This window comes from Argopecten irradians, chromosome 3 (assembly GCF_041381155.1).
Source record: "Argopecten irradians isolate NY chromosome 3, Ai_NY, whole genome shotgun sequence".
Classification (NCBI taxonomy): domain Eukaryota; kingdom Metazoa; phylum Mollusca; class Bivalvia; order Pectinida; family Pectinidae; genus Argopecten; species Argopecten irradians.
In genome coordinates, this window is record NC_091136.1 from 65,548,161 (window position 1) to 65,568,037 (window position 19,877).

Below are 19,877 nucleotides of genomic sequence, written 5' to 3' on the forward strand. Positions count from 1 at the left end.
TAAGAGAGTTTTTAAGCATTACATCGAGGGATTAATTACCATTATGGACGCTTATGTCGCTTACTGATCACCAATCAACAAAGATAAATAATACACCAGAAAATTCAAAATTTTATTATACAAATGTATATATGTTACATATTGCCAATTGAGCAATGATTTCTTAAAAACAAATATAATCAAATTTATTTTGTATTAATATTATCAAAGTATTTATAACATATTTTAATTAATATCATTTCGTAAAATAATTAAGATAAATTAGTTACAGTTAAATTAACCACTTTATCCTTTAATCAATGCACCAAACGATTGATGCCAACAGAAAACGTGCATACACTCTCAACTAGCACACATGTCAGATTACATACAGGTAACACAAATCACAACCCAACTAGCACACATGTCAGAATACATACAGGTAACACAAATCACAACCCAACTAGCACACATGTCAGATTACATACAGGTAACACAAATCACAACCCAACTAGCACACATGTCAGATTACATACAGGTAACACAAATCACAACCCTAGTAGCACCTGATTAATGGTATTGTAAGGTCTGGGTGGCTAACACCCATCTGAGTAAACATTTCGGGATATGAACCTCACTATAAAAATCATGTCTTAATTATTAATAATTAATTATATCGATAACATGTAAAACAATAAGACTCCCCCTAACAGACAAACACACCATGGATAATGACTGTCAGTTTCATGATGAGAGGGCCTCCAGTACCGCCCTCATCCAGACGGCTACTGCCCGGGCCCCGGGGTCGGGGTTCTTCAGGTGATCAGCACTCACATAGCTAGCCCTACCGGCATGGGCCTTCATCTTTGCTGTCTCTTCAGCACTTTTCTCTGCTGCCTGACAAGCAGTAAAATATCATCAATACTACTGCTGATTTATTTCATATTGTGTGGAAATCCACTCCAAGTCAAAGACACTGATATCTCGTAATATAACCAGAAACATACTTTTTCTATGTTGACAGACAGAGGGACCTCAGGTTTATAGGCATTTTCACATGACTAAATACAAACACACCATGGATAATGACTGTCAGTTTCATGATGAGAGGGCCTCCAGTACCGCCCTCATCCAGACGGCTACTGCCCGGGCCCCGGGGTCGGGGTTATTCAGGTGATCAGCACTCACATAGCTAGCCCTACCGGCATGGGCCTTCATCTTTGCTGTCTCTTCAGCACTTTTCTCTGCTGCCTGACAAGCAGTAAAATATCATCAATACTACTGCTGATTTATTTCATATTGTGTGGAAATCCACTCCAAGTCAAAGACACTGATATCTCGTAATATAACCAGAAACATACTTTTTCTATGTTGACAGACAGAGGGACCTCAGGTTTATAGGCATTTTCACATGACTAAATACTTTTACATGTAGTTGAATTCTTTTAAACATGATATGCCTATATCAATACAAAGTTTAAACATTATATCATGGTTTGATATGACGATTAATATGATTAAATATGATTTTGAAAGCATGAAAATATTCAATTTTACCAGTTTATTTTTCGAAAACCAGACATTCAAAATCGGAAGTGCATCATGTTTTATTAGTATATATGTTAATTTTTTTTCCTTTCCAAAATCGTACACAAATCATATGAAAATTATCGAACCTTTGTAATTTATCAAAGTTATCCTCATGTATTTAACTATTTAAGAGTATATCTTAAACCCCTGAGAGCATACAGAGGTACCTTTGCCGATCGTAAAAGATGGTGGAGATGCCAATCTCTCTAACATATGTTTCTGATATAACCTGGTATGTGGTCACGTAAATCTTTAGAAACTAGTACCATAAAATCAAGAATAATAGGACAATACCCTGGAACATTAATCCCTTTAAAGGTAAAAAAACAAGAAAGTATGTTTAAGCCCACTTGTAATACCAGTCAAACTGCCTTATTTACAAGTCTATGACAAAGACATCGCATTCAATGTTTTATAGGCACAGTAAGACATGCTTATTTACAACAGGAATATCACATGTTGTACTTAACAGTTAATAAGATGATATATATATCACAAGTTATATAGATAGAAGGATGATTATGTGATTACAGTGGCCAATTGATCACAGGCTAAATGTGATTTTTACAGATGTACTTACCTCTACAGCCAAACGGAAAGCATCGACCGGAGACTGACTGGACAGTGCTGCTGACCACGCCATCCAGGCCGAGTGTAGAGGATCAAGCTGTACCAATATAATATATTCTGTATCAATACCATGAACATAGAAGGCGTTTCACAAGGACTTGCCAGAAGTAATAAATGTGTGTAAACCGAAATAGATGTTTACTGTTCAAAGCTAATACATAAACTATTTTGAATATGATTTATGGGCAGTTCATATAGCAAACCAATATTCTTTATATTATTCTTTACTTAAAGGAACTAAATCGTTAAAAAATCATGTAATAAAAGATAAAACGAATTATAGAACTGAAAATAATAATAAAAGATGTGTACTTTGTGTTAATAACAAAGTTTAAAAGTTTGTATAACCATTTTGTTCAAAATGAAGAAAAAACTAAAAATAAATAGAAACGACCTAGTCACTATTTCATATTATTATCTTTCGGCGAGGTAAACAATCCCTGTGTGCATGCGCGATGTGGGAACATTTACCGAAGGAAATCTCATCTGTCTAATGGACATATCTGCTATCGACTGAAAACACCAATTTATCGACTACAAGATCCTGATTACTGTGTTTAATCTAATAAACGTTGAAACGTATGCAGAAGTTTTGTGAAGAGTTTCTAAGTGTAAATATTCATATATTGTACAGGTTTTTGCAGCTTTAAAGAAGAGTTTTCATTATATCATATGGTTTTATACTTGCTTCTACCATTATTTTATTTTCATTTGTCATGATATTAGGTACTAGTCCGCTAAACCTGCCAATATATTATTAGGTTAAAAAAATGACCTAATATATAAACTTTATAATAAGGAAAAACTAATAATATAGTCATGTTTAGCGGGCTAATCAAATACATGTATATTTCTTTGATCATTATATCAATATTTGACATTCCCTATATATCCTTAGTTATAATGTCTATCAGTCTAATGGACATTCCCTATATATCTCTAGTTATAGTCTCCATCCGTCTAATGGACATTCCTTATATAGCCCTAGTTATAATATATATCCGTCTAATGGACATTTCCTATATATCTCTAGTTATAGTCTCTATCCGTCTAATGGACATTCCTTATATAGCCCTAGTTATAATATATATCCGTCTAATAAACATTCCCTATATATCTCTAGTTATAGTCTCTATCCGTCTAATGGAAATTCCTTATATAGCCCTAGTTATAATATATAGCCGTCTAATGGACATTCCTTATATAGCCCTAGTTATAATATATAGCCGTCTAATGGACATTCCTTTTCTTTCATACCTACACGTGTAATACTGGCTGGTCTAGGGCAATACACTCATGTCGCCTGAGGCTGTATTGCATGGCTACCCATGCAATAAAGCCTCGTGACGTCACGGCGTCAACAAAATATCTATTTCCTCGGTAAAATTTTAACATTTTTTTCACAAAATTGACTGGTTTTACTATAAAAGATGCAAGCAACGGAATTTGTGTTGAAAATATCACGTAATTTTTCATGTATGGAAATTGACTTCCAGTCGTGGATTTCTTCGAATTTATTTCAAAATGGCGGGATATTATAGTTGTAAAATTGCAGTAAAACGTCGTGGTATGAAAGAAAAATACTCTTTCATAAGTGGATATGAAGGATAGGGATATTCTACCCTCGGGATCACAAAATGTTGCAAAACCCTCGGCAAGCCTCGGGTTTTACTACATTTTGTGATCCTCGGGTAGAATAGACCTTTCTTAATATTAGCTCATGAATATTCATCTATGATCGAAAACGAGGCTTAGTGAGCATAGCGGTGGTAGTAATACATGTGCATTAATGGTATAATTTTACTTACCTTATCATTATATTTAAATTCACATAATATTCCCGTAGAGGTACATGGATCAATTTGATCACATCAGTGGCTGATCGAATTATGGCATAAACATGTATAATAAATCCCAGAGGCGAGAGGAAAGAAAATGCAGGTATCCATGTCAACGATTTCCTTTATTGAGGCCAAGCTGAATTACAGTATTGGTACTCGTTGCCTAAACTGGAATAAGGCTATATATTATACATGTATGGTGCCAAATAAACAAGGGACATGAACCAAACAATTAAATAACATAAATACCATTCCTAACCTTCATTATCAGAGTCTCAAGTTGCCTTCCCCATATTCCCTTTAGGTCAGTATTTGGGTCCCAGTCTGTTTATATTTAACAGCTGTCCCCTCTGATCACATTTTGCCATTAATTTCCCTATTAAGGTATACATACATAAAGTTGTTATCACAAATTTCACCTAGCTCTGGCTGTCCCCTTTACCAATCCTTATTTACTCCAATAAACACCCTTTGTCTATGACATGTGAACAATTACAAACACCAATTATGTTCACGATATTGCAAAACAAATGATATTTGTTATTAGAATGAAGCATTCCTTAATGACTATTTCTGTCTAATGATCACCTTCTTAATAAGATCAATTTCTTTATGGCGCAAACAAAATGGTAAACTTTACATTATATGACCTTTTGTTGTGACCACTTGGCTACAAAGCCCAATTTCTCATTGCACTTTTGGGTTTAGATAGGCTTCCCTGAATATATGTGTTTTCCTCATTTTTATGTATCACAAAATAGAAGTACATTGTACTTGATATATTGAGCATGCTGCAAGGATCATTTTAACTGAAATATGTGTTTGTCACTTTTAAGTATTTGACAATTCTAGAGGGGCTATTAACAAAGAAATATTACGAAATTTCCTGAAACATAGGGATCGTTTTCAAAATCTGAGGATCATAGTCGAAAGGGCTACTCTAAAATTATCCCTGAAGTTGTGATCACAAAACACATATCCTATAAAATCAGTGCACAGATCATAAGCATGATAAAACACATAAATATACATCAGTATACCACCCATTTAAACTTAAATAAAATGATTAATAAAAAGAGGAGTTGCGATTGAAAGCCTTAATTGTTCATGCAATTATAGAAAATATCGCAAATGTGATCATTTCAGTAAATATATTTGGTTTTCTTCTAAAGAATTGAACCCTTGTTCAGATTTGATTATTGATGTCCATAGATCATTATATTCAGTTACTTTATTTCAGTTTTTCAATATCTACCAGAAATATGAATTTATGATGTTAGTTTTAGAAATAATTCACTCTAATAATTAACATTTAAATATATCAGCTTTTATCAGCTATGAAGTTAGTGTCCTCGTGATAATGCACAAAAAGTGTTGTTTCATTTTAGGAAAAGGTTATGCATGTATCTAACAACCGGCACGTTCACTTAGAAAATTACGGTAAAGAACTAAACACTTAATTTGATATTTGTTTCATTTATGTAAAACACATGTATAGAATTCTCCACTCTTGTATTTAAATGTGTGGAAACAAACTACACATGTAAACAGATACAGTGTAAATAACTGATGGTAAAATATAGAATGTAATGTTATACAGATAAATCTACAATGATCTTCAACATTATGTACCCTTTTCTCTGCCTATGTTGATAATCAACCTTCTTTTACACTTCAGTATTAAGAATTTGATGAAAATGAGCAATTAAAACTATTTTCATGACATTGAACAGCATTGTGGTTTGTTTTTGTAAGATATGTTGCATTAATTGTATATACGTTGCTACGGTGCCTGTGCTCACTAAGCCTCGATCTGAATTAGGAATGTCAGGCATGCATATAATTTGAGAAAGGTCTATATCCCTATCCTTCATATCCACATATGAAAGAGTCTAATGGACATTCCTTATATAGCCCTAGTTATAATATATAGCCGTCTAATGGACATTCCTTATATAGCACTTGTTAAAATATATATCCGTCTAATGGATATTCCCTATATGGGCCTAGTTATAATGTCTATCCGTCTAACGGACATTTCATATATATCCCTAGTTATAATGTCTATCCGTCTAATGGACATTCCCCTATATAGCTACATGTCACTTGTTATATAACCTTTTCCTATCTGATTTACTTAAGATGCTCCACCGCCGACAGAGCATAAATGATATTTATCATTTGAACAATAATTGGTGTTTAATCGTGTACATATGTATAATTAACACACAAAAAAGTATAAAATAATTTCTTTTGCATTTGGTGCATGCGCAATCAGTACTTATTTCCATACAAGATATAGCGCCACGGATTTTTTTCTGGATGCAATTAATTATTTTTCATATTTTTAACTTTTCAATGGTGGTAATTGTGTAAAGTAAGTAACTTTTGTAACTGAAGAAAAACACTAAATCGTCTGATCCTGTTTTTGATAGTGAAAAAATACCATTTGTCAGCGATGGAGCGTCTTTAAAAAATCAACCGAACTATATATCTAAATTGTATGGGTATTTTTATGTATTCAGAGCAAAACTATACCTTACATATACATTGTAGACCTATGTAAAATGTATATGTTTGCGTAATAAAGTACATGTACACCTGTATAATATATACATAATTAACGGGTGAAAATACCTCTCACTTCTTGTCATGTTTCGATTCAAACATATTTTTTATTGTCAAAAATACAATAATGGATTAGGCACAAGTTATCACAACTTAATAATGCCTTCTCCATAATACATGTATATACAATACTTTGACAGCATACAATCATATAATTATGTATATATACAGAAAATATTGAAGAAGAAATAGAAAAAAAATCAAAATGAGTTTGTTGTTACAGACTTGACCTAAAATCTAGCACTATCTTTAATAAAGGTTTGTACCCATTGAAATATCATTTGGTTTTCCATGTTGGACAAGTATGGAGCACCATAAAGCAAAATATTAATTGAAATATTACCATATTGTGAAACATTACGGAATAAAACATCCCTTTGCCTAGTATAAAGACTACATTCAAAAAAATAATGAGTTGCATTTTCACATTGATTACCACATGCGCATGATGGGTCGTTAATTATATTTACTCTGTACAAATCATAGTTCAGACTGCTACACGAATGTCGCAATCTTGTATGTAAAATATTAAACTTCCTTTTCCCAGTAAAATAATAAACGGGTAAAGAATTTACATCAGATTGTATCAATGTTTTGAAGGTACGAACGGATGGCTGCTCTCTGACATTGCTAGGCAAATCATTCCATAATCTAATAGAAGATGGCAAGAAAGATTCAAGTGAACATGACAAACGAACTTTCGGAATAATATAGTTTTCTCTATTTCTCATGTTGTAGGCGGATCGCTCTCCAACTTTAGGAGGAAGGATATTGGTCAGATAAGATGGGGTTAGGCTATTATGGAGTTTATACATTAGAATAATTTTTTTTTATTTTTTTCTTCTTTTTACTAGAGGTACAAGATTGGTTTCGAAATAGAGTGAGTCTTTACTTAAGAAGGATGGCATACCCGTTATGATTCTTGCCGCCTCAAGCTGCACTTGTTCGAGTTTGTTAACATCTCCCAGGGAGCAGCCATCCCATACTTCGCACGCATATTCCAACACAGGCAACACAAATGCTTTATATATCCTTAATAAAGTTTTCCTATTGAGTAAAAATTTTAACTTACGTAATGCCGAAAGTTTTTTCATACACGATTTTTGAATTTCTGAAATGTGTAACGACCACTTAGCATCTGCACTAAATGTCACACCTAAGTGCCTATGACTGTCAACGCATCTTAAAATTTCATCACCAAAAGAAAGTTGCAAGGGATGCAGGTTTTCAGAGTTGGATACTAGTAAAACGTCCGTTTTTTTGAGGATTAAATTTAGTGAGCCAATCTAGAGACCATCTGTTTAATCTATCTAAATCTCTATTAAGATTTAATTCAATATCGTGAACAGAGGATGAAGAATACATCAAAGAAGTGTCATCAGCAAATAGACGTGATACACTATCTAAATTGTCAACTATATCATTAATATATATTAAAAACAAAAGAGGCCCTAACACACTTCCTTGTGGGACTCCAGCATTCGTTTGGAATACAATTACCTGCTGTTGTCTACCTGATATATAACTGTTCATCCAATTAAGCAAATTACCTTTTATGCCATACGCATTCAATTTAAATAACAGACCCTTATGCCATACTCGATCGAATGCCTTGGAGATATCACAAAATATAAGACAGGCATGTTTCTTTTGTTCAAGTGAACAACAGATAGTATTATACATTTCTATTAATTGATGAACCGTTGAATGGTTCATCATAAAACCAGACTGTTTTTCATAAAACAATGAATTTTCAAAAAAGAAATTGTAAATATGTTTGAACATAACTCTTTCAAAAACTTTACCTAGACAAGATAGCAACGTTATAGGTCTATAATTGGATACCAAATGCCTATCCCCTTTTTTGAATAGGGGTAGAACAATACCTTTTTTCCAAGTTTCTGGAAAAATATTAAGATTTAATGACATATTAAATAGAAGAGCCAATGGCTTACACACAGTATTTGCAGTATATTTTAACATATGGTGACTAATATTATCATGACCAGATGCTTTACCTAATTTAAGAATTTTTAAAATATCACAAATTTCATTACTGGTTACCACAACAGATTCAAGCACAGATTCTGTACGAGATTCAAAAATAGGCAGAGGTTTATTTCTGTCATCTATCGTGGAAATAGAACAAAAGTATTTATTGAGAATGTTTGCCTTTTCAGAATCACCTATTTCTACATTTCCCGTATCATCGTTTAATAAAGGTGGTATAGCTTCTTTGTTGTTCGACTGTTTAAAATTTTTCCTTGCCAATCTCCAATATGCTTTAGGATCACTAGTATTAAGATTATCAATAACATCGCCCACATTTTCATAAAAAAAACTTCTCTAGAGCATTTTTTTCATGTTATTGACTTTATTACGTTGTCTTTTAAACTTATCGATGTTGGATGCGGACTTAACTCGTTTAACTGCATTGTAAGCCTATCTCGCAATCGAATGGCTTTCCGCTGTTTAAAAATTTTCCATTAAAAATCATGTGGTCGTATATATATACTTTTTTCCTTGGTATACATTCTTTAGCAAATAACAAAAACTGTTCGGTAAATTTAACGCTCGCAATATCAATTGACGTGTAATTAAAAAAAATATGTTTCCCAGTCAAAAGAATTTATTAATATAGTTAATTTTTCAAAATTTGCATGTTTGTATGACCAAACTTCACGAATATAGGTTCGTGAAAGGCTAATAGGCGTAGATAAAAATACGACACATGCGTCATGGTCGCTGATATCACGATCAACTGAAATTACATGTGAATCTATACATTTCGAAATATCACTTAACAAAATAGGATCGAGTAAACTGTGTCTTGTGGCCCCATACCTGGTCGGTTCATTTATAACATTGCTTAAATCAAGCTCCAACATAATTTGCTTTAAAATGTGATTATTTGATAGAGTTAACATATCAATATTAATGTCACCAACAATAATAACATTTGGTGTACTTTCTAAAGCTTTTTCAATTGAATATTTAAAATTCTCCCAAAAAGGATGACGTGAGTTATCGGGTCTATAAACAGTACAGATTAAAAAAAATTGACGTGCTATTTCCACCTGAATCCAGATTACTTCTCCGCCTTGAAATTCTAAATCATCTCTCCGTATGCATTTTAAGAAATCAGAGTAGTAGACTAAAATTCCACCCCCAGCAAAATTTCTATCTTTCCTAAATGGCTCCATGAATCCCGATAGGGTTAAATCAGATGAAGGCACCCGATCATCTAAGTGTGTTTCTGTAAAGCAAACAATGTTAAACTCATCACAAATATTTTCTATGTATTCTAATTTGTTCCTTATGCTTCGTGTATTCAGGTGGAATATAGACAATTCATTTTCAGTTGGACCTGGATTTTTTTCTACATCCATGTCTAAAAAGAGTAATAGTAATAAAATATGACAAAAATTAATATTCTTAAAATGTGATTGTAAGCACATAAGTATTACAGATGCCAAACTGGCTTTTATACTAGAAACAAAGAGGTCACGATAAATAACATGTTCATGGGCAAAGAAATCGAAATTAACGTGTATAATATATCGACTCTTTTTAAAATTTGGTCCTCCATACGCTTTGCAATAGAAGCAACCGATTGAAACCCTATGCCAAATCGCAGATATATCGCCTGTTAACCGATTGAAACCCTATGCCAAATCGCAGATATATCGCCTGTTAACCATTGTCAGTATATAAATATAGCACAAGGTCTCGCACGGACGCACTCACACATAAACGCTGGAAAAACCGGATAAGGTACACTACAGAAAGGCACGTGGTTAATTGTTCTAGGTCAAGGTAACAACACTTCGTATTTAGAGAAAAAATACATAGATAGAGAAACAGAGAAAAAAACATAAACATTTTGTATGTACATTTTCACATGGGATATTTGTAAAAAAAATTAGGATAAATTCAACTTTAACTAATGTTTTTAACAATTGAGCGCATTGAAGCATTTGAAAATAACAAAATAGAAACACAAAAACCGACACCAAAAACACACAAGAAATATCTAATGTGGCATTATTATAATTGTTCCTATATATACTATACAATTTAATGCTATTCAATCTCTAGGGGACACAATGTAGTATTCAGTTTTGCATATTAATACAAATAACTATCGGATTGATGATGTGATTTACCAAAAAATAACTTTATCAGGCCCAAAGTGATATTATACATCACAATAAAAAGAAAACAAAACCCACCAAATTCAGATACCGATGTAGATGTATCTTGTATCATTCAGATATCAATGTAGACATCTATGCCATTCAGATACCCATGTAAATATCTCTTATACACTTCAGATACCAACGTATTTAAATCATGTACTATTCAGATACCAATGTAGAGATCTCATTTACTATTTATATACCGTTGTAGATATCTCTTATATCATTCGGATTGCAACATAGAAATACCCTATACCATTCAGATACATTTACAGATATATCTTATACCATTCAGATACCAATGTAGAAATATCCTATACCATTTAGATACCCATGTATATATTTCTTATACCATTCAGATATCAATGCATATATATCTTATACAAATCAAATACCATTGTAGATGTATCATACACCATTCAGATACCAATGTAGAAGACTCCTATACCATTCAGATACCAATATAGAAATTCCTTATACCATTTAGATACCAATATCAAAATCTCCTATGTCAATCAAATATTAATGTAGACATATATACCATTCAAATATCAATGTAGATATCACCTATATCATTCAGATACTCATGTAGATATCTCTTATACCATTTAGATGTCAATGTAGAAAATCCCTACACTATTTAGATAGTAATGCAGATATATCTTATACCATTCAGATACAAATGTAAAAATAGTCAATACAATTCAGATATCAATGTAAAAATATCCTATACCATCCAGATACCAATGTAGAAATATCTTTTACCATTTGGATACCAGTGTAGATGTTCCATATATCAATTAAATGTCACTTATAATATTTAGATGTAACTTTTTATGCATTTATCATCTATATTGTGACCATACATATATTATATTTATGATATTGAATTCAGGTATTCTTGTCATGTTCTCATCACATACTCTAAAGCTTCATAGAACGTATGCTGATTTACTTGTCAATGTATGTATCGGCTGTTTCACTGAATCAGGCCAATATAACCGATAAAGTATAAGTGGCCTCTTATAGTGGTGTTATTACATCTATATCCATTAGCCGGATGAGATTTTCAGCGATCCCGATTTTGAATTCAAAGCTGCACTCGGTTCTTTCCGTTATAAACAGCCAATGCCGACAGATACAGTTTCTTGTTGTGTTTGGCGATATTTTAACGTTGATAAACATTGCCAATATTTCAAATAAGATATTGTAATTTTGAAAACTTTCTTATTTCAGGTATAAGAACGTTAGTAGGAAGTAAAAACCCCTAAGAAATTTATGTAAATCTAATGATTTAGTAACTTTAAGCATTGATATAACTATTTTTGTTAAAAAAACTGAATCCGCGGAGAGCATTCTCACAAAAGTTTGCAAACAAAATTTATTTCATACCCTGATGAAGTTAAAAAATAGTTACATCAATGTTTATAATTTATTTTTTTAGACTACTTGATAACATAAAACACGGTTAAACGTACGATTCCATTGACTTTCCAATGGATTTTTTTTTCTAAATCAATATGCAACATCCAACATCGATGTCTATATTGTGACGTCATGATAACGTTGATTATCGCGCCATTCTCGGATTGTTTTCATAGTGTACGAAGAAAAAAAATCTGCCAATCAGAAAGTTGGATTTAGTATGAAAACAATTATAAAAATATATCAATATTTTTGGCTTACCATAGTTCTGTCCCCTGGTTCAGCACCTCCGTATCTAAGTGGAATGGAACGAGATAGAATTAATCAAAGAAAGATAACTCTCATCAAACAAACACATCGTAAGTATAGAGTAATACTGTAGAAATTTCAACAGTTTATTTATTTTTGTAATAAGTATAACACTTGTCAAACTAACTCCATCATTCAGAGTATTCCACCATTCAGATACTCACAGTAAGTTGTTGGAGAGACAGCATTCAGATACTCACAGTAAGTTGTTGGAGAGACAGTGTATACTTACTTCATCATTGACTGTATTCCAGCATTAAGAGCCTCAAAGTAAGTTGTTGGAGAGACAGTGTATACTTACTTCATCATTGACTGTATTCCAGCATTAAGAGCCTCACAGTAAGTTGTTGGAGAGACAGTGTATACTTACTTCATCATTGACTGTATTCCAGCATTAAGAGCCTCACAGTAAGTTGTTGGAGAGACAGTGTATACTTACTTCATCATCGACTGTATTCCAGCATTAAGAGCCTCACAGTAAGTTGTTGGAGAGACAGTGTATACTTACTTCATCATTGACTGTATTCCAGCATTAAGAGCCTCACAGTAAGTTGTTGGAGAGACGGTATTCTGTAGACAGACTGCAGCCGCCGTGAAGAACAGGCTATACAACTGTAAGTATATCAATTCAAGTAAGAAAAGATATACGATTTGTAGGTAAATGCAAATACATGAAAACACATATTTACAGACGTTTCCAATATCTATGAAACTTTCAGTATGTTGGCTGATTTGTGCTTGACTCTTTGAAGATTTGAGATTTTAAGACTAGGTAATATTTCCTCACTAAGTCGTCCCGCTTTATCTAAGGTATATTGGAAATATAAACTAAATAATAAAATAATAACTAAACCCATACGTGGAACTTCATATTCCAGCAACTTGTCTTAGCTTAATCAATTGTCGAAATCAACAGGTTCAGGTAATAAAAACAAAAGGCCCATGGGCCTTAACGGTCTCCTGGTATTTGATACAAATTAGTTACCATTGACTAGCCAACTGATGTTCTTTGTTCCTTTTGACAAAAAATTAACGAAATAGGAAGCAATTTTTGTGGACGTAAAAATATTTACATAACATATAGTAATCAAGAACGTTAAAATACAACAAATTTATTAATTTATCATGGATGTAATTTTTAAGTTCCAATAATGAATAATATGACTAAAGGCAAGGCCTTAAAGACAGATGATTCAGTAACCATTAATTATGCAATGTTGAAAAGTGCAATTTATTGAAATAACTGAGAAAAAAATTCTGTTTATGGTTTCTTCATATATTCAAACTGTATCCTTGTCCCAAGCCCCCATTTTAGAAGAAAGAAAATATATTTTCGTAACAGATATTCCGTTTTTGGTCAGCTGATTATATTGGAAGCTGGTCCAAATTACTTGAACGCTTGCAAATAAAGAGCAATAGCACCGAGCTTCTGCCGGATGAAGACTACGTTCGTCGAATCATATGTGAGTTTACTTCAAAGCATATTGCATTCATGCAGATAGGATTTTTATTTTTTTTATTTTTAGTAAAAAATGGCGTCGGCAAACAGAAGCTGTATGCAGGATTGAATTTTGAAGATTGGATTTTTTCTTCATTTCCAAGAAAATCCTATAATGATAGTGCAAAGGGCAATAACTCCGTAAGTTACAGTCGAATCAAGCTGATGTTTAAACTCGTCTGGAGATCCTTCCAATGTTAGTCCAAATCCAAAGTTTTATTTATATCGGTGCATATTTACTCAGTTATCGTGTTCACAATGTTCAATAATTATTATTAGTGCAAAGGCCAATAACTCTTTAAGCTACGGTCGAATCAAGCGGATTTTTAAAGTTGTATGGTCTATCACTTTCGCTCTTTTTGTCATAGTAAAAACTGTATAGGTGCTATACACATTTTTCTCCGTCTGTCCGAGGTTTAAACTTTATTATTTTACCACTTTTTATAAAGTTGCAGCACTGGAAGTATTTTAATTATAAAAAATTATGAAAAAATCTTTTTAACGTGAACACGTAAAAAATAGGCTCGAAAGATGCTGGGCCAAGATCTTTCCAATGTTAGTCAACACACAAAGTTTCATTAATCTCGGTGCATATTTACTCTCAACACACAAAGTTTCATTAAGCTCGGTGCATATTTACTCTAGTTATCGTGTTCACAAGGTTCAATAATAACTATTCGTGCAAAGGACAAAGCGGATTTTCGAACTCATCCAATATCTTTCCAATGTTAGTCTACATACAAAGTTTCATTAAGCTCAGTGCACATTTGCTCAAATTATCTTGTTCACAACGAAGATCCTATAACAATAGTGCAAAGGGCAATAACTCCGTAGGTTACAGTCGAATCAAGCTGATTTTCAAACTCGCCTGAGATCCTTCCAATGTTTGTCTAAATCCAAAGTTTCAATAAGCTCGGTGCATATTTATTCAAGTTATCACGTTCACAAGGAAATGTTAACGGACTTTGTACGACGATGCACGAGGACGGACAAAAGACTATTGCAACACATGTAGGTCACCATGACCTATGGTCAGATGACCTAATAAAACCAATAACAATCGTGATTATTTGATTTTGGGGTTTTTTTCTTGATTTTTTTTTTATTTCCATACTATATATTTCAGTGCTTCTCAATATAACTGTTTCTTTCGTTCCGTTATTAACCAAGTCAGTTTTAAACCATTGACGATATGATCATGCTACTGTATTGGGTTTGTTATTTGATAACTCACCCCTCCAGACGATCCTCCCATTGTATCCTCCGCAGCACTTGCTAACGTCAAGGCAAGCTCCCCTGGACAGGAGACGGGCAAGCTCGGCTTTTCCTTGCTCCCCAAACTTGCCAGTATACCTTGAGTATCATAGCATATATAATTTATTTGGGGTTTGCTCAAGCAAATAAAACTCACCAATTGGCACAATCTCGTATTGGCACCTGTGTTCCAATTGATCGGTCTCAAAATGGAATATGCGCAGCTAAGGACAAAAGCACAAGGACCTGGCACGAATTTCTAGCCAACATTAGTGTTATATATATATATATATATATATATATTTATCACAGTCTCATGGGTATTAACTCTACTGTAGAGAAAAACCTACCTATTTCATAATCCATGATTTGTTTTAAATAAATGGGCTCAATGAAACTAAATTGTTTTCAACACATTGTTTCGTCTCTGAAATGTAACTTCATTCATACCAAACCATTGTGTATTTAAACATTCATCTTTTTCGTTGTTACCAAATTAATTGTGTTGCTTTCAAGAAACACACATCCTATGTGAATTTAGACAATAAACTGGTTCTACTACCTACCTTGTGCTCCCCTTGACATTGTACTGCCATAATCACCATCATCACTCTCTACCTACCTTGTGCTCCCCTTGACATTGTACTGCCATAATCACCATCATCACTCTCTACCTACCTTGTACTCCCCTTGACATTGTACTGCTATAATCACCATCATCACTCTCTACCTACCTTGTGCTCCCCTTGACATTGTACTGCCATAATCACCATCATCACTCTCTACCTACCTTGTACTCCCCTTGACATTGTACTGCTATAATCACCATCACCACTCACTTCCTACCTTGTGCTCCCCTTGACATTGTACTGCCACAATCACCATCGCCACTCACTACCAATCTTGTGCTCCCCTTGACATTGTACTGCCACATTCACCATCATCACTCTCTACCTACCTTGTGCTCCCCTTGACATTGTACTGCCATAATCACCATCACTACTCTCTACCTGCTTTGTGCTCCCCTTGACATTGTTCTGCCACAATCACCATCATCTCTCTCTACCTACCTTGTGCTCCCCTTGACATTGTACTGCCATAATCACCATCACTACTCTCTACCTACCTTGTGCTCCCCTTGACATTGTACTGCCACAATCACCGTCACCACTCTCTACCTACCTTGTGCTCCCCTTGACATTGTACTGCCACAATCACCATCACCACACTCTACCTACCTTGTGCTCCCCTTGACATTGTACTGCCACAATCACCGTCACCACTCTCTACCTACCTTGTGCTCCCCTTGACATTGTACTGTCACAATCACCATCATCACTCTCTACCTACCTTGTGCTCCCCTTGACATTGTACTGTCACAATCACCAATCACATTCACTACCTACCTTGTGCTCCCCTTGCCATTGTACTGCCACAATCACTTCACCACTCTCTACCTACCTTGTGCTCCCCTTGACATTGTACTGCCACAATCACCATCATCACTCTCTACCTACCTTGTGCTCCCCTTGACATTGTACTACCACAATCACCATCACCCTCTCTACCTACCTTGTGCTCCCCTTGACATTGTACTGCGCCACAATCACCATCACCACTCACTACCTACCTTGTGCTCCCCTTGACATTGTACTGCCACAATCACCATCATCACTCTCTACCTACCTTGTGCTCCCCTTGACATTGTACTGCCACAATCACATCACCACTCTCTACCTACCTTGTGCTCCCCTTGACATTGTACTGCCACAATCACCATCATCACTCTCTACTCCTACCTTGTGCTCCCCTTGACATTGTACTGCCACAATCACCATCATCACTCTCTACCTACCTTGTGCTCCCCTTGACATTGTACTGCCACAATCACCATCATCACTCTCTACCTACCTTGTGCTCCCCTTGACATTGTACTGCCACAATCACCATCATCACTCTCTACCTACCTTGTGCTCCCCTTGACATTGTACTGCCACAATCAACATCATCACTCTCTACCTACCTACATTGTACTTTCACCATCATCCTCTCTACCCCTGTGCTCCCTTGACATTGTACTGCCACAATCACCATCACCACTCTCTACCTACCTTGTGCTCCCCTTGACATTGTACTGCCACAATCACCATCACCACTCTCTACCTACCTTGTGCTCCCCTTGACATTGTACTCCACAATCACCATCACCACTCTCTACCTACCTTGTGCTCCCCTTGACATTGTACTACCACAATCACCATCATCACTCTCTACCTACCTTGTGCTCCCCTTGACATTGTACTCCACAATCACCATCACACTCTCTACCTACCTTGTGCTCCCCTTGACATTGTACTGCCACAATCACCATCACCACTCTCTACCTACCTTGTGCTCCCCTTGACATTGTACTACCACAACCACCATCACACTCTCTACCTATCTACCTTGTGCTCCCCTTGACATTGTACTGCCACAATCACCATCATCACTCTCTACCTACCTTGTGCTCCCCTTGACATTGTACTGCCACAATCACCATCACATCTCTCCTACCTTGTGCTCCCTTGACATTGTACTGCCACAATCACCATCATCACTCTCTACCTACTTGTGCTCCCCTTGACATTGTACCACATCACATACCTCTCCCTCCCCTACCATTTACTCACAATCACCATCATCACTCTCTACCTACCTTGTGCTCCCCTTGACATTGTACTGCCACAATCACCATCACCACTCTCTACCTACCTGTGCTCCCCTTGACATTGTACTGCCACAATCACCATCACCACTCTCTACCTACCTTGTGCTCCCCTTGACATTGTACTGCACACACATCAATCAACATCACATCATCACTCTCTACCTACCTTGTGCTCCCCTTGACATTGTACTGCCACAATCACCATCATCACTCTCTACCTACCTTGTGCTCCCCTTGACATTGTACTGCCACAATCACCACTCATCACTCTCTACCTACCTTGTGCTCCCCTTGACATTGTACTGCCACAATCACCATCACACTCTCTACCTACCTTGTGCTCCCCTTGACATTGTACTGCCACAATCACCATCATCACTCTCTACCTACCTTGTGCTCCCCTTGACATTGTACTGCACAATCACCACTATCACTCTCTACCTTGTGCTCCCCTTGACATTGTACTCCACAATCACCATCATCACTCTCTACCTACCTTGTGCTCCCCTTGACATTGTACTGCCCACAATCACCATCACCACTCTCTACCTACCTTGTGCTCCCCTTGACATTGTACTGCCACAATCACCATCACCACTCTCTACCTACCTTGTGCTCCCCTTGACATTGTACTACCACAATCACTATCACCACTCTCTACCTACCTTGTGCTCCCCTTGACATTGTACTACCACAATCACCATCACCACTCTCTACCTACCTTGTGCTCCCCTTGACATTGTACTACCACAATCACCATCACCACTCTCTACCTACCTTGTGCTCCCCTTGACATTGTACTACCACAATCACTATCACCACTCTCTACCTACCTTGTGCTCCCCTTGACATTGTACTACCACAATCACCATCACCACTCTCTACCTACCTTGTGCTCCCCTTGACATTGTACTGCCACAATCAACATCACTTCTCTCTACCTACCTTGTGCTCCCCTTGACATTGTACTGCCACAATCACCATCACCACTCTCTCTGTCTAATTCATTCAACTTGGACTCCATAGCCACCAGCCTTTCCCCTGCTAGCTTCAGACAGTCATAAAGCAGGTTTGCTTCAGCTACAATTATAGTATTAATTGATATTATAATTAACAAACAGATACTAGTGTCATATTCCGGAACATGTGCAGATATGTGAATAGGTTATAAGATGTAGCAATAAGTCTACCTGTTCCAACTGTGGCCATTGTGGGACCAGTCTTGATGACCTCTGTTTGAATGGTCTCTCTTGGCATCCTGGATGGCGTCTGCCGTGTCACTGCCCCTGGGGGCAGAAGGGGGCGTGGCCAGGCAGGGGCAGAAGTGGGAGCATCTGTCAAACACAAAAAACAGGTAAAAGCAAAGTCCCGAGAATGACTTAAAACATCAGCACAACTGATATTTCACATTCATTTTCATGTTGTAAACGGGTGACTACAAGGACATGAAAGGGTTCATTCAAATATAGGACCTCACTCACCTAAGCAGCGTCTCAGTGTGTCGTCAAGGTGAAGCAGCGTGATAGATATTCCTGCCATCTCAAGGGATGTGATGTAAGTCCCACAGTAGGCTCTCTCTACCACAACTCCTCGGCTCTCTATCAACAAATACGGCGATATCTAAACCATTCATACAAATAGGCTATCTGCACCACAACTCCTCGACTCTCTTTCAACAAATACAGCAACATCTAAACCATTCAAACAAATAGGCTCTCTGCACCACAACTCCTTGACTCTCTTTCAACAAATGCAGCAACATCTAAAATTATTCAAACAAATAGGCTCTCTGCACCACAACTCCTCGACTCTCT

At 35.8% G+C, this 19,877-nt stretch overlaps 1 protein-coding gene across 4 annotated transcripts in view; it reads right to left on the minus strand.

The window, feature by feature from the left end:
* Positions 1-1,048: 1,048 nt before the first annotated feature.
* The window catches only part of LOC138319372 (triokinase/FMN cyclase-like), a 70,518-nt gene continuing 51,689 nt past the window's right edge, over positions 1,049-19,877 (minus strand). For all 4 annotated transcript variants that reach the window (XM_069262465.1, XM_069262464.1, XM_069262466.1 and 1 more), the window contains 8 exons: positions 19,545-19,661; positions 19,254-19,397; positions 19,009-19,143; positions 15,334-15,452; positions 13,110-13,213; positions 12,554-12,587; positions 2,150-2,236; positions 1,049-1,230 (listed from right to left, as the gene is read on the minus strand). In XM_069262465.1, the coding sequence (XP_069118566.1) occupies positions 1,078-1,230; positions 2,150-2,236; positions 12,554-12,587; positions 13,110-13,213; positions 15,334-15,452; positions 19,009-19,143; positions 19,254-19,397; positions 19,545-19,661 (893 nt within the window). In that variant the 3' untranslated portion in view covers positions 1,049-1,077. The remainder of the gene's footprint in view (positions 1,231-2,149; positions 2,237-12,553; positions 12,588-13,109; positions 13,214-15,333; positions 15,453-19,008; positions 19,144-19,253; positions 19,398-19,544; positions 19,662-19,877) is intronic.